The sequence below is a fragment of the Marmota marmota genome, unplaced genomic scaffold (genome assembly GCF_001458135.2).
Source record: "Marmota marmota marmota unplaced genomic scaffold, marMar, whole genome shotgun sequence".
Classification (NCBI taxonomy): Eukaryota; Metazoa; Chordata; class Mammalia; order Rodentia; family Sciuridae; genus Marmota; species Marmota marmota.
In genome coordinates this window covers 12,643,667-12,659,310 of record NW_026000048.1, presented here as the reverse complement: position 1 = coordinate 12,659,310, position 15,644 = coordinate 12,643,667, and the positions used below count along the sequence as shown (strand labels likewise).

General features: G+C 40.5%; 1 protein-coding gene across 1 annotated transcript in view; it reads left to right on the top strand.

Annotated features, from left to right (window-relative positions):
• LOC107150301 (amyloid beta precursor protein binding family B member 1 interacting protein) overlaps nt 1-15,644 on the top strand; it is a 99,105-nt gene that overhangs the window by 82,944 nt on the left and 517 nt on the right. Inside the window, exons 11-14 of the mRNA XM_015495281.2 lie at nt 6,393-6,491; nt 7,163-7,277; nt 12,821-12,924; nt 15,474-15,638. Coding sequence (XP_015350767.1) covers nt 6,393-6,491; nt 7,163-7,277; nt 12,821-12,924; nt 15,474-15,638 — 483 coding nt within the window. The remainder of the gene's footprint in view (nt 1-6,392; nt 6,492-7,162; nt 7,278-12,820; nt 12,925-15,473; nt 15,639-15,644) is intronic.

Genomic DNA, 15,644 nt, shown 5'->3' with positions numbered 1-15,644 from the left:
TTCTGGGAAAAATTATGTTTTTATGGAGATCTTTAAAGAGATAGTGGAGTCCCATGGAAAGAGCACTGGAATTATGCCACGTGGCTCACCTGTTACCTACCCTTCATTCTGCTAGATTTTCTTCACATGATTTTCATCATGTGAAATTATACTACTGCTTTGCATTTTCATTGGCTTTCTCCCTGAGCAGGGACTCTTTTATTGTCGCCACCACTTTGTTCTAGAGCCTCAGTCAGTATTTGACACATTGCAAGAGCTCAGTACACATCCGATGAAAGGTTGGATGGGTGGATGGATGGGTGGATGGACAGATAGGCCCCCTTTCCCTCTGCGATCTTTGAAACCTGGTTCTAGCATTGGTAACATTAAGGGTAATAAGTTCCTAATAAGTAATAAGTTCTTAATAAGTTCAGGGGTCAAGTTACTGAGTCTTTTCTCACATTATTTCATTTAAGCTTTTCTTGACCCCTTTTGAGAGGTACTGTCACCCCTATATCATAAAAATGGAAACAGAAACTCAATGAAGGTTCATGAACTTGGCCAAAGTTATTCAAGCTCATTAGGTACAGAAATGTGTTCTCTTGAAAACAAACCCTCTTTACTACCTATCTTAACTTTCTTAGAACTGAGCTTCTGGATCAACCTTCCCCATTACTCAACCCCTTTTCTAGCTTGCTCAAGAGTCATGCCACATTTGAGGTTGTTCACTTGAGCGAAGTCACTCACTCTAATTCTTGAGTATGATCTTTGCTGACCTTCTAGGTCATTCTTGCCTTCACAGATGTTACCAGTGTTTGTCCTGATTTCTTCTTAGTCTTCCACCTCATCCCCAGACATCTTCAACACTCTTCTCCAGTGGTCTCACCCACAAACATGTCACTCAGCCCACTTAGCTGACGAAAACAGTGAACAGGACTGAATAGCTCCAGTCACTTCCCAAACTTACTGAACACAGAAACTGTCCCGTTGCCAACTTTCTTTCTACCTCAGAGGCTATGATAGCACCCCTGGGGCCAAGACACCAGCGACATCATTTTGCTTTAGCATCTCCAACCTTTTGCCAGAGAATTCTCCCCCTTGGGCCACGAACATGTTCAAGCATTCCTTGGTTTGGGATTCCAAGTCATCCCAGTTTTATCTGTCCCACCCTTTCAAGCAAAGGGTGGAGATGGCCTCTTCCTTCCCTGGAACTCAGATTTACTGAGTCACATGGTCTCTGTGTCCTCTTTCACTCTGGGAGGATAATTCACTTGTTCAAAAAATTTTTTTTTCAAATCTACTTTTATTCAAGGCCCTGAGATACATCAGTGAACAAAAGAGACCTCTGGCTTTGTGGAGTCGGCACGCTAACAGGCTTATCCCTCCAGTTCTACTGAAATTCATCGTTAAAATTTCCAGCAAACAGTGCTTTCCCCAGTCCTCAGGCTTCTGGACCTCTTGACGTCTTTGGCACGGGTGACCACTCCCTCATTTTATCATCTTCAGCCTGGACCCCCCTCTATCCACCTGCCCCTGTTCCACTTCTGCGGGTTCCTCCTCCTCCCTCACACACTAGAATATTCTCTATTGTTCTTTCTACATTTGGTTCTCACCACACTCCTGCTCTCTCTGGGAGGCCATATTCCCAGCCAGAACTCCAGCTGTCATCAGTGTGAAAGTCATTTCCAATCAGTGGCTTGTAGACTCACCTCCTCTCCTAGGCCCACACCTGCAGTAACCACATTTCCAGTTGTCCCTCAACCATGACCTGCCAGACAGTAATTCCAACATCCTCTCCATCCTTACAACCTTCTTCTTCAGAACCTCTCAAGATTAATGGTGCCATCACCCACTGTAATAGTTTCCTAGGACTTCCAGAACAAACAACCACAAGCTGTAGGACTTTAAACAATAGAAATTTATTACTCTCATGGTTCAGGCAATCAAAAGTACACAGTCAAAACTGGGGAATGAATCTATTCTGTGCCTGTTTTCTAGCTTCTGGAAATGTCTAGCAATCCTCGGCATTTCTTGGCTTGCAGCTATAAAATGCCAGTCTCTGTCTGAATTGTTACATGCCTACTTCTGTCTGTGTGTCCTAGTCTCTGTTTCTTCTACTCCTTTGGTTCAATAGGACACCAGTCATATTAGATTTAGAGCCACCCTAATTCATCATGATCTTATCTTCACTTAATCCCATGTGCAAAGACTCTTTTCCAAATAAATTTACATATACAGGTGCCGGGTGCTGGGATTTCAAGATCTCTTTTAGGGCAGACACAAACCCATCATAGCCACCTACTTTACCAAGCTAGAGTCAGAGAGTTATTCAAACCCTGAGGCAAAAGCTCTTCTGATTTTTCATCAGAGTCTCTCATTCAGCCCTCCTTCTGTCTACTCATATTCCCCATGCCAGTCCACCTTCCTCATGGCCACCAGTTGCTTCCTGCCTTACTCTGCTATTTTAAAATGTCTGGTGGCCCCCAATGCCTGGAGGACAATTCTAGCTTGAATCAAGGCCTTTTATTCCAACTCCTCTCTCCTCCTGAGTTTCTGTCTCTTTCCATGGCTCCCAGACTGTAGCCACACAGAAATTTTTGACATTCCCTGAATATACTACATTTTGTCACCTCTTCAAAAATCCTTTCTCAGACTCTGTTTTTGAACTCTTACTATGAAATGTACCATGTCACAGAGCAATCGAGTTTTTGTTGGCTTATGTCTCCCCCAGTCCCTGTTCCTCATTTATGGGATGAGCTGTCTCCTCTTCTCTTTGTATACCTAGGAGTCAGTGTATTTTTCAACACCCAGAGGTATTGGTTGAATGAATGGGACTTTTATTGTAGTTACAGTTCTGCTGCTACCTTTGGCCTTGAACAAATTGCTTAACCTCTCTGATGCTCCATTTCCTCATTTTGTAAGTTTAGAGGATCTGTAAGATCCCTTGTCAGTAACATTCAGCAACAGCCCTGCCCTTTGTGTGCTACACTGCATGTCCTAAGAGAGCTTCTCTCTTCTGATGGTCAGGAGCAATCAACTCATTGAGGAAGAATCTGGTCAGTGCACTGACCCAGCATTTTCCATAAATCCCTCTGCAAAAAAGTTTTTAGTCAAAGGTTCAATTAGGGAGTAAGCTGCTAGGTAAGGTGTCAGGACTGGAGAACAAGGGCTTTGACTGGCTCCATGATGTTCTGGACTCCTGAAAGATTTCTGCATTATAAAGACAACACAAAAGGAGCCTTGTGTCCTTGAGGGAGCTCATCCTAGACTCCCAAAATCTGAGCACTGCAGAGACCTTGGAGATCTCTGTTTAACCAGTGTATTTCATGGAATAACCACATTTTGCTATATTTGGATGCATAACATACTTAAGAAACTGTTGCTTGTGCTGCTTAAATGGATACTTCTATACAAACAATTGCTTTGTGCATTTCATTGCAAGCTCAGTTTACAGTCTGCTCTGATAATTTCATTCACCAAAACAAAACAACAACAACAACAAACAAATAACAAACACTAAACTCAAGGTAACAGTGTCAACATTTAACATGTTTCAGAATAAAAAAAAATTGCTTTCTAAGAACAGTTGTAAACATTAAATTACTGGAGAGAACAGGGCTTGCCCCTCTTCCATGACATCAGAACATAAATGCTGTTGAAGATTAGGAAGCCATGTTTCTGGTACTGAAAGACAGGGCTTTGTTTGGTTTTGCAGATTTTATTGTTGAAGAGAATGCTGCAGGCATTTGTGGAATGTCACCGTTCCATCTAATAAGTGCCTGGCTTGTTATATTTTTCATCAGTCTGACCTTCAGGTTAATTAATGCAACAAATCCTTTTTGCTATTGGGCCACATTACTCGAATTGATAGATTTTTTGTTTTAAAGGCCTCCAAAGAACATGAATGTTGGAGTAAGATTTGCAAAACTAAAATCGAACATTCAGAATTATCAAGAAAGCTCTGAATCACAATTTAAAAAATGAAATGAGCAGTAGCCATCTCAAGGTTTTTGCTGCCATCTGCCGGCCAAACTGGAAAACTACAGTAGCATTCAAATATAACTCAGGAGAGGGAGTCCATGATACCTAAGCAAATAGGAACTGACCATTCTACAAGAGATGCTGATCCAAATTCTGGGGGCTGAAGGACCTAGATAAAGGAAGCAGTATATTTAAATACTAAAAATCTAAAAGTAGATTTTTGTCAATCAGCTCAATTTTTGTGCCGTATCTTTAAATTATGGCATTTTGGCTTAATAGCTTAATATGAATACAGAAATTCTAGGTGGTAAATCAAGAGACATATACTAACCTCTCTGAGCATCATTTATAAAACCAAAAGTTGCTAAACTTTTACCAAACTCTTTTTTTAATCGATTTTATTATTTTTTAAATACACAACAACAGTGGAATGCATTACAATCCTTATTACACATATAGAGCACACTTTTTCGTATCTCTATATATAAAGTATGTTCATGTCAATTTATGCCATTATACATGTACTTTTTTTGCATTACAATTCTTAATACACACACACACACACACACACACACAATTATGTATATTTTTGTTCTTTCTGGTCAATAACAACAACGTCACAGGATGACTCACTGGAAAGACCAGCAGGGCAACTGGTCTAGATGCTGCCTCTCAGGTTCCAACTGAAGTTCAGGGCACAATGGCCTTTGCTGAGATCACCTTTGGAAATTAGCCATTTCCTTGGAGGTCAGTGATATGCTATAAGCAAAAGAGGAGGGGTCTGTGCAATCACCTACCAGAAGATTTGGGCAGTTCTGCTCTTTTCCTGATCACTGAATTTCACAGCTGCTTCCAGAACTCTTGGCATCTCATTCCACTTTCAGTACCATCCTCAATTTATGCTTATCCTAGCAGGATTAACAAACTATCCTGAGGAATGGAGGAATGAGAGAGAGAGAGAGCGCGCTCGCGCGCACACACACACACACACACACACACACAGAGTGGTTGAGGTTAATTACTTTTCTATCCCATAAAGTTTATTAAAAGTTATAATGACCTGTGAAAATTGAGGTGGTACATATTTCAGAACCTAGGCTTGGTTGCCTGCCTGTCACCTTATGGCTGCAATATTTGACTCAGCAAGAAATATTGTGCTTGTTTATTTCTTTCAACAATCATTATTAGGGGACTGGGGATGTGGCTCAAGCAGTCGCACGCTCGCATGGCATGCGTGCGACCGGGGTTGGATCCTCAGCACCACATACAAACAAAGATGTTGTGTCCGCCCAAAACTAAAAAATAAATAAATATTAAAATTCTCTCTCTTTAAAAAAAACAAAACAATTATTTTGACACCAGGGCTAGAATACCAACCATGCACCAGGCCACATGCTAAGCAATAAATCCCACATAGCTCCTATTGTCATGGAACACACAATCTATCAGAGACAGAAACATAAAACAGAGGTTACAGGAGCAATAAGGACTAAGAACAAGCAATGCAGGGTGTCTGTCTCTCTCCTTCATGTCTGCCAAGTTGTTCTCCTGGGATGCCTAGATAACCCCTCATCATCCCCACAAGCCACTGCTCTGTGCCACTTGAGAATAGATGGAAACATTTCTACTGAGGCCATTCATCCAGAAGCCGTTGGCCCACTTGGGTACTAGATGATAGTTAAGAAAGGGATATCATTGCAAAACTGAATTCTTGTAGGAGAAATAATTCTTGGACTAGGCTTGGGGAGTCACAAAACCACCATTCTTGTAGGATTAGTTTTGTAACATAAGAAATATATTAAGTTCCCTTATCTGACAAATGGAGAAGCAAGTTGAATTTCTTTGGGGGATAGAGACAAAATAGATACAAAAGATCAAAAGTTAAAAAGGCAGAGACAGGAGGATTGTGAGTTCAAAGCCAGCCTCAGCAATTTATCGAGATGCTAAGCAACTCAGTGAGACCCAGTCTCTAAATGAAATACAAAATAGGGCTGGGGATGTGGCTCAGTGGTGGAGTGTCCCTGAGTTCAATCCCCAGTACCTGCCCCCAGCCCCGGCCAAAAAAAAAAAAAGAGGCAGAACTGGAGATGTAGCTTTGAGGTAGAGTGCCTGCCTAGCATGAGTGAGGCCCTGGGTTCAATTACTAGTACAAGCTGAAATTAAAAAATGGAAGTTAAAAAGACAAAAACAAACATTATTATTGATAATTATAGTAGGAGGTGCTTTTGATAACTTATATAGCCAATTTCTTAAATTCTTTCAAAGTCATTTTTCAAAAATGCTTCATTTCCTAATCCTAAAATGGCTACCAGTAATTTTTGCCACCCCTCAGTAAATCGCATATACCAGTGGTTTTTAAAAGTTATTTTGAGAGGTGCTTTGAGCTCCTAATAATTGAAGTTTATAAATTGTCCTAATTTGCTTCTTTCTAGCACCCCCAAATTCAGAAGGAGTCTCAGTATATCAAGTATCTTTGCTGTGATGATGCCAGAACTCTCAACCAATGGGTCATGGGAATAAGGATCGCCAAGGTGAGAGCGCCTTCCAGCTTCACCCTACTGTGAATTTCTTCAGTCAGCTTCCTGGCCTAGGTCCAGCTTCTGTGCTACTGTGAAACAGCTGACCCATTCTTGGTACAGCCTCAGACATCATCTCATTTATTTTCCCACTGCATTTATTAAGTAATGGGAGTGATAGAAATATGGATCTCTCCACCAGCCTGAGAACCAAGGGTTGACTTTCCAATGAAACTTTTCAGGCATTTACTCATGGAGAGGATTGCAAGTTGATTTTGAGGGTACAATTAAGAAATACAAGATTGGCCTGGGGTGTGGCTCAATGGTAGAGCACTTGCCTGGCTTGCGTGAGGCCATGGGTTTGATCCCCAGCATCACAGAACAGAAACACTAGATTGAGTCTACAGTATCATTACGTAAAGACACATAATCAAAATTGCTTGGCTAAAGCTCTCTTCTAATGCATAGACAGAAATATCAACTGATTCTGTTAATCTGAAAACTTATTTGATGTGTGAAAAAACAGTCAGTGAATTTTTATTGAAATATATGAAAAACAACAACTTAGGCAAGGACAGAAAAGAGTAGTCATGGAATTTTTTTTTCCTCGATGTGTATATTGCAACTGAATGCAGAACTTGAGATTCATGGATTTCTTTCTTTCTTCCTTTGTATTCCCTCCCTAGTATGGAAAGACTCTCTATGATAACTATCAGCGGGCTGTGGCAAGGGCTGGACTTGCCTCTCGGTGGACGAACTTGGGGACTGTCAACACAGCTACACCAGATCAGCCTTCCACAGGTACTAAGCAGAAGAGAAACGTGCATTTCAAGCTCAGAGCACATGTTCAAAACTTACCCGACACACTGTAAAATGCAAACTCTACAGACATTGCTTGGAATACATTTCTTTTCCCACAGTGAGGCTCAGCCTCACCTTACCCCACCCCAGGCATTCATCCAAGTGACCTTTAACAAAGGTTTGACCATTTTTTTCATGATATGCTTGTAGATGAGGTGCCAATCACAAGTTCAGGGTGAGCTAGTATGGAGGTGTGTCTCATCAGAGTTCAAATACTATATTTGTCCAAAGCTCTTTAGCACCCAGCATACTATTACACCAAGGATGAGATAGTGGCCTGGTGTTTTGCCTAAGTGGCATTGTGATTAGAAATTCATACCCAATCCTGACATCACATTTTAATGAAAAAATAATAGCAAGTTGCTAATATGTATAAGAAAGAGGGATGGAGTGAATACTGTGTGCTACTTTACATAATACCACTGTCCCTTGGGATCCATGAAATAGTGGGATATTTGCATATGACACATGCACATCCTCCTGCATACTTTAAATCATTTCTGAATTACTTATAATACCCAGTGCAAGGTAAATGCTAAATAAGTAGTCATTACCCTGTATTCATACAGACATACTTTTTTTTTCAAATACTTTTGATCAGTGGTTGGTTGAGTCCACAGATGTGGAACCCAGGGATACAGAGGGATGGTTGTACTATTTTGGGTTCTTACAACAGCCCTGCAAAATATAGATTATAATCCCCACTCACAGCTGAGAAAACAGAAGATCGAAGAAGCTAGTATCTAGTATCTTCTACATGGCTGAGCTGTGATCCAAGCACTGGGTAATTTATGAAGAATAAAGGTTTATTGAGCTCCTGGTTCAGGAAGCTCCCAGTTTAAGGGGCCACATCCAGTGAGAGTCTTCTTGATGGTGGGGACACTGAAGAATCCTGAGGCAGCACAAAGGTACACATGGCAAGGCACATGAGTCTACATGTCCACTCCTCCACGTAGCTCACTCTACCTATCCTCAGGTCTCAAATTAATTGTCCTTTGTATGTCAGTCAAAATTAATAGTTTATGTAATATTAGCTTAACCTCTGACCTCCTCTAGACTTTACGGTACCTCAGGAGGTCAGGGGCTGGGTTTGTGAACCTTGGTTTCCCCAGCATGGAGAACAGTGGCTGGCTGATCAGAGGTACTCAGGTAGAATTCAAAAATGGTTGAAATAACAAGTGAAAAACTGAATTGGTACCCTACAGAGTGCCTCTAAGGTTGGAGCAAAGCAGTGTGTGTGAATATCCTTAATTCTATGAGTTCAGTAGTTCCAGTCCTTCTAAGTGACTTGCTTATAACCAGTTTTTGAAGAAAATCATTTTTTAAGAATACCATTGCAGCAGATGAGACTTTCAATGAGTAAGAACAGAGATCTGGCACGTGATTAAATATCCCGTAGTAAAAGGAAAGCAAATTAACCCATGTAGATGCTGCTGTAGAGTCTTATTAGCCAAAAATTCTCAGGTTCTGTCATAGCCACTGGCCCTACAAAGAACAAATGTGTTGAGATTTTTAAAATAAACCCTGCTGGTATTACAGAGCTGGGGCCTTTTGGGAAATTGAAGCAGCATGAAGACCCCCTCCCTTCAAATCCCAATTCTTGCAATCAAGTTAGAAAGATTTCAGACATGCTGCTCAGAATAACAGGAATGCGTTTATTGAAGGGATAGGAAAGGAAAAGGGGACACTCTCAAGGGAGAGAGTGGGTCCTCTCAGAGAGGAGAGGGACAACATGCCTCTCCTGCCCTCCAATTATATTAGGTATCCCAGAGAAGTTTTCAGAGCCCTCTTGGGTCCACCTCTTGACTTTTAACTGACAGCAAGATGCCATCAGACTTTCAAGTCCCCACTGCCATGGCAACTCTGTCACTTTGGCCCATGCAAACTGGTTCTAATTGAATAATGAACCATAAATTCTTACAGGCATTCTGGTTCGGAAGAATTATCCTTATCTCTCTGAGTTTTGGGATCTGGTCTATGAAAAGGGTCTTGAAATTCTTTCCCTTCGGTTCCTCTTATTGACATTATTTGGGGCCTGCATTTCTCTTGCAGATAACAGGTAGTTTGCTGAGGAATGTGACATATCCTGTTCATTTAGGCCAGGCAGGGCTGCAGGTAAATTGCTTCTTGGAAAAGAAAGCATGTGGGGGTTCAGCACTGTGGGCCCATTTTACAGGATTATTCCCTTAATTTCATGTTCCCACCATCTGCATCTGTCTGTCCCCTATCGCTGGGAGCCATCTTATTAATAAAACCTTTCAATGAGGGGGAAATCCTCAATTTAAGCTTTCTTTCCTGTGTGCCTTAGAATTTATTGCCACCAGCACTAGCATGTATAGGATTTTTAGTTCTAAAGGGCAACATCAGCGACTAGCTCAGAAAGAACTGAAAATGAGTTCAAAAGAAACTCAAGTTTACTTTTCCTAGTTACACCCATACACCCTCACAGGGTGACCACTCCTCTTCTTAGCAATGAAGACCTGCGTGAAATTATGCCATCTTTTAAAATTTAGCTCTTGCCAAATAGTCCTACTGAAGCCTCTCTCTCCACCTGAACGCATCACACAAAAGTAGTAGGGTCCTTAGAAAGTGTTTGAGGGACATGACATGTTTTGTGCCATGCTAACAATATCACAAACTGGGTAATGTATGAACAACAGAAGTTGTTTGGGCTGATGGTTCTGGAGGCTGGGGAGTTTAAGACCTAGGAGCTCTATCTGGTGACAGTCTTCTTGTTATGTTATGACATGACAGAAAGCATTTCATGAGAAAGAGCTCACAGGAGTGAAGGGAAGGGGGTTAAACTCGTCTTTTTTTTTTTTTTTTTTTAATCAATAACCTGCTTGTGAGAAGATACCTAGGAACACAGTACAATCAAAGCATATGATCCTTCCAACTCCCCCCACTCAAAAAAAAAAAATGTCAAGGATAACATCAAGAATAACCTTGAAAGAAAAAAGTTCCTTGGGGTCTCTATCAGTTTGTTTTGTTGTTGTTGGCACTATGACAAAGACCCAAAGTAGATGAACTTTATGAGGAAAAGGGCCTCATTAAATTGCTGAGGCTGGCTTTGAACATCCTCCTGCCTCAGCCTCCTGAGCCACTGGGATTACAGGTGTGCACCACAGCACCCAGCTTTCCCCTGTACTCTCTACCCAGATCACCAATATTGAGTATTTCACTATGTTTATCCTTCTCTCTTAACTCCCTCTTCTACACCTTATACACACACATATTTTTCTGAACCACTTGCGAGTAGATGCCCCTCTGTTCCTTAAATCTTCAATTTGTACTTTCTAAAAACACATCTCTTTTCTTACTAGCCATAGTTACAAGACTCAAATTTAAGAAGTTTGGTATTTAGTATTGGTGGCATACTTTCATCTGAACTACAGTCCATATTTCACTTTTGCCAATTGCTTCAATAATGGCCAAATATTTCTCATGGCACAGATTCAGTCCAGGATTGGACATCATTCCTATTCACTGTGTCTGTATGTCCCCATTCATCTGGAACAGTGCCTCAGCCTTTCTGTGAATTTCAAAACATTTGCAGGGCTGGGGATGTGGTTCAAGTGGTAGCATGCTCGCCTAGCATGTGTGAGGCACTGGGTTCGATTCTCAGCACCACATAAAAATGAAATAAAGATATTTTGTCCACCTAAAACTAAAAAATAAATATAAAAAAAACATTTGCAGGTTTTTGTTTTTTGGTTTTGTTTGTTTGTTTGTTTTTTGGTTTTGATTCTGTTTTTTTAAAGAAAAGGGCCATTTCTTTATAGAATGTCCCAAGATTTAAATGTGTGTTTCCTCATGATTTGTTTCAGTTTATGCACTTTGGGCAGGAATATTGCAGAGTGCTGTGAGTCCCTCAGGGTCCTGTCTGTCGGTCCCTGTTGGAAGCATTCACTTTGAGCATACAGTTGAGCTGTTGTCCAGTTTCTTTTCTGAAGGGATTTTTCACTTTGTACCTAATGGTTTGGAGATACTTTGAGGCTATAACCATCTTACTCCTCACCAAACTTTGCCTTTTTCGCTCCCATCTCCTGAAATCCTAAAAGGCTTCTTTGAGTTGTTGTGTAGATTAATGGGTTCCTCACATTGTTGGAAAACCTTTGAAAAAGTAACTACTTGACAGAATTGCTGGCACTGAGGCTGACTAAAGCAATCTCCACCTTCACCAGATGAAGAGCTGATCTTATGGCATGGGCTGGGTGGCAGCACAGTACTAGAAGAAATGGCCTCAGTGTGTGGAAAACATCTGTCCCTAGGGTGCTTGTTAAGGAACCAGAGTAATCAACACACAGCATCTTCTGATTTTCTCCAAACTGTAAAACTCAGGCTAGGGGTGTAGATCAGTCATAGAGTGTGTGTTTAGCATGTGCAAGGCCCTGGGCCTCATCTCCACCACCACACGCACAAAAAAACATCATAAACCCTCAAAAGTCATATTCTTGTGGTGAAAGAGCAAACCAAAAGACAGGAAAATAAAATAGTACATATCAGGACTTTTGAGAGGAAAACAAAACATCTCATCAATTCCAGGATATATCAGGGGTCTGCACATTGAGCCTAATTCTCCCACCCTGACTCTGCTCACCCTCATTTATTTCTACGTACAGAGGACTTTTGTTGAGCATAATTTTTAAATTCTATTCCTGTAGCCAACGTGATATGAAACTGGATGAATACATTACAGAAATTTTTTCTGTAAAATTTTTTACAGAAAAAAAAAGAATTTTTAAATAGATTTACAGCAGGCATGGTGTCTCACGCCTAAAATCCCAGCAATTTGGAAGTCTGAGGCAGGATTGTAAATTCTAGGCTAGCCTGGGCAACTTAGCAAGACCCTGTCTCAAAATAAAATAAAAGAGAGGTTGAGGATATCGTTCAGTGCTGAAATGCTCCTGGGTTTAATCCAAAATTTATTTACCAAAAGTAAATATAGATGTTCAAGGTTTATTCTCTACTTGCCAAAAAAAGTTTTTAAAAGCAGAACATACTGTCGTCTAGATTACCAGTTCATCCAGATTTTCTTCAGTAGGCTTTTTCAAGTATGTTCACTTTCCAGAATCTATTGATTGATTGATTGACTGATGATTGATTGCAGCAATGGGGATCAAGTACAGGGCCTGTGCATGCTATGAAAGTACACTAACACATTTCCACCCCCCGCTGACTCTGCTGATCTCATGTACAGTTTTGGCATATTAATTTTTAAAAATTAATGCATTTTTGTGCTGGGGATGGAACCCAGGCCTCAGGCATACTAAAGTACGGGTTCTACCCCTGAGCTACACTCTCAGGCAGAACCTGATTTTTCATAGGGTCCTAGGGACCATCATACCTGTGAATCCTCTCTTTGCTTTAGTGATGTGAGCTACTTTGTATTTTCAGATTTACTTTCAAGGATTTTTTTTTTTTTTTACTTTCAAGGATCTTGAAAACATCTTGCTCATTCTTTTCTTTTTTCCTCCCTTCAGGACTTAAAACTGGCACTGCCCAGCCCAATGGTCAGATACCCCAGTCTGCACCTTCTGTCAAGGTTGTTCTGGAAGAGGCCCAGAGAAATGTTGAAACAACTAAGGTAAGACTAGAGAGGAACTAACACAAATCAAACTGGAATCTATAAACCCCTCTTCTAAACCATAAGCATTGTTCTATTAACCGCTGTTTTTGAAAGAGCAAATATAGTTCCAATAACTAAGTCACTTTACTATAAATTCATTTAGGATATTGCTTTATATTTTTTATCCTAAAGTTACTGAGGCAAGAATCAAAAGTTAAAGCCAACCATTATCAGACTGTTTCATGACAATGTAAGCATTTATTTTAAATGCTGGAGGTATTTAGCTACATTTATTTTAAAAGAAGTGATTTTCTTGGGTTAATGATTTTTAGTACTCTCTGAAAGTGGTACACCTGAGTTTTAAGCTCTTTGGATTTTTATTTATTTTTCCTGAGTAAATTAGAACAACCAACCCTATATGAAGTCTTAAGTGAACCCTCAAACCATATTAGAAGACTACTAAAAGGGTTACACTACAAAATGTACTACAAAATGGACATTTTACATTTTCCTATTAATGTCCCACATACGTCCTCAGGATGATTGGGAAAAAATACATTCAAAAATAATAGCTAAGATTTGGAGATGTAGCTTAGTGGTACAGGACTTGCCTACCATGTGAGACCCTGGGTTCAATCCCTGGCGCGCGCACACACACAAACACACACACACACACACAAAATAGTAGCCCGATTGGTAAAACATTCTAACTTTTTAAAAAACAGAATAGATTAATAAAGATTCATTTAAATCTATCTAAAAATCACAGATAACAATTACAATTTAGTTACTAATCCAGTTCATAACATCTCAAATGACTATAAATCGCACTAAATATTTCCCATGTCTGATTCAAAGCTGCCTTAAATAATTATGATAAGGGCACATCACCCAACTATTAGAGTCAGTTGCTTAGCTTCACTAGTTTTTCACTTCATTCTTTTGTTTATTTTTGTCCATTGTCCAGTGGTAGAAACAGTTAAATCCTGCTATAAATTGAATGTCTTATTATCTTTGAATATCAGTGTAGGCTTTTAAAAATTGTTTAGCTAATACTGTCTTCTCCAGCTTGATAATCTCATCATGCAATGCACTTTCAGCTATTATCTTCATTATTTCTATAATGTCAACTGAAAGAAAGTATTCTAAAAGGACAAAAGAAATAAAAGAACCACAGAATAGAAATCATTTAATGATGTACAGACTATTCCCAAGCTGTCTGTTTGGAAATTGAAAAAAAAGACATCACCAGTTAATTAGCTTATCATGTTAATAAATAAATACTCAATCATAAAGCATTTTGCTAAGAAAAAAATTCTAAAGTCTAGAAAACTTCTGCAGTGTTAAGAATTTATTTAGCAAAGAAAGAAAAAAAACCGATAAGATGGAAATTGGAGTGATAATTATCAGCAAAACAAAGGCATTCAATTCAGTTGCCTAAAATTCCTGGGGGAGTTGCAAGATATAAATATACATCATGATTTTTGCCAGTTCACTATTGGCAGTTGAAGGCAATGTTCTCATTGGACTTTAGTCAGATTTGGTGTACTGGTTTTATTGTATTTAATCTCATCATAACCTGAGAGCAATATTAACAGGGATGTGGCATTTGCTTTATACTTGACTTTCACACCATTAAGACAAGTTAACTGATTGTGGTCCAGGTGTTCTGCTTTGTTGACACACATTGCCTTCTCTGAAGCTGTTATGGCAGAAGCACCTCCCTAGAAGTCCACAGTCTGGAAAAGGAACTTCTGTTCTAGGAACCTAATGAGAAGTAGGGACCCAAGAGCAAATGGAACAGTTCTCAGCTAAGAAAGAGACCCTTTGTGCCTGGATCAGCGGAAGCTCAGGGAGAACTATTTCCATTTGTTATTTTCTCTCCTGTGTTCTTAGTCCTAATCAAAGTAGGAAATCTAAGCCAGTAGATGTTTGTGAAGGTTTTGGGGAGCCTCTTTTTCTGTGCTATCCAGAGAGTGATTCAGGAGCAAAATAATTTTATAGATGCCTACACCTCACAGCTGAGCTTCACAACCAGTTCAGTCCAGAGCAAGGAAAAAACGTGTCCCAAGGGAAAACCGTGTCCCTGAATATTCTGAGGACCCTGGTATCCTGTCTTGGGTACTAAGGAGTGAGCAAGGAGTCCAGGGAAGCAACCTGGCTTCTATTTTGAGTTGCCTCAGGCTGAGTAGCTGTTAGATAAGACTGAGGGCACCCCGCAGGGAGCTAAGATCTATGCTAGGAAAGACATTTTAGAGACTGGGGACAACTCCTTTATAAAGTGAGTGCTAGGGAGACACATAGGGGATTTAAATACAGTGAACACCCAGTCCGGTACAGCCAAGTAGCAGTTGAGCACCCTGAGTTATGATTTTAAAGGCCATTGGAGCCATTCCTGTATCCCAGAGCAAAGATAAACTCATGAACATGCAGTCTCAGGGACTGAGGAACTGAGACTACCCTGGTGCAGAGATCCCACAGGTCAACATATCAATGTCATTGTCCTCTTCACCTTCACGGTGGCTGTTTTGTCAAGAATAATGAGTGCTGCTGTCGCTTTGTTGAAGGATCAGAAGCCTGCCATGAGTAACCACCACCCAGGAACGCCCAAGGCCCAACACCTCCCGAAGGCCAGCCTGCCGCCACCCCCGCCTCCAGTGCGGCGGTCCTCGGACACCTGCAGCAGCCCCGCGCTGCCCAAGGCCAAGTTCGCGGGCACCAGCGCCTTCCCGTCCCCA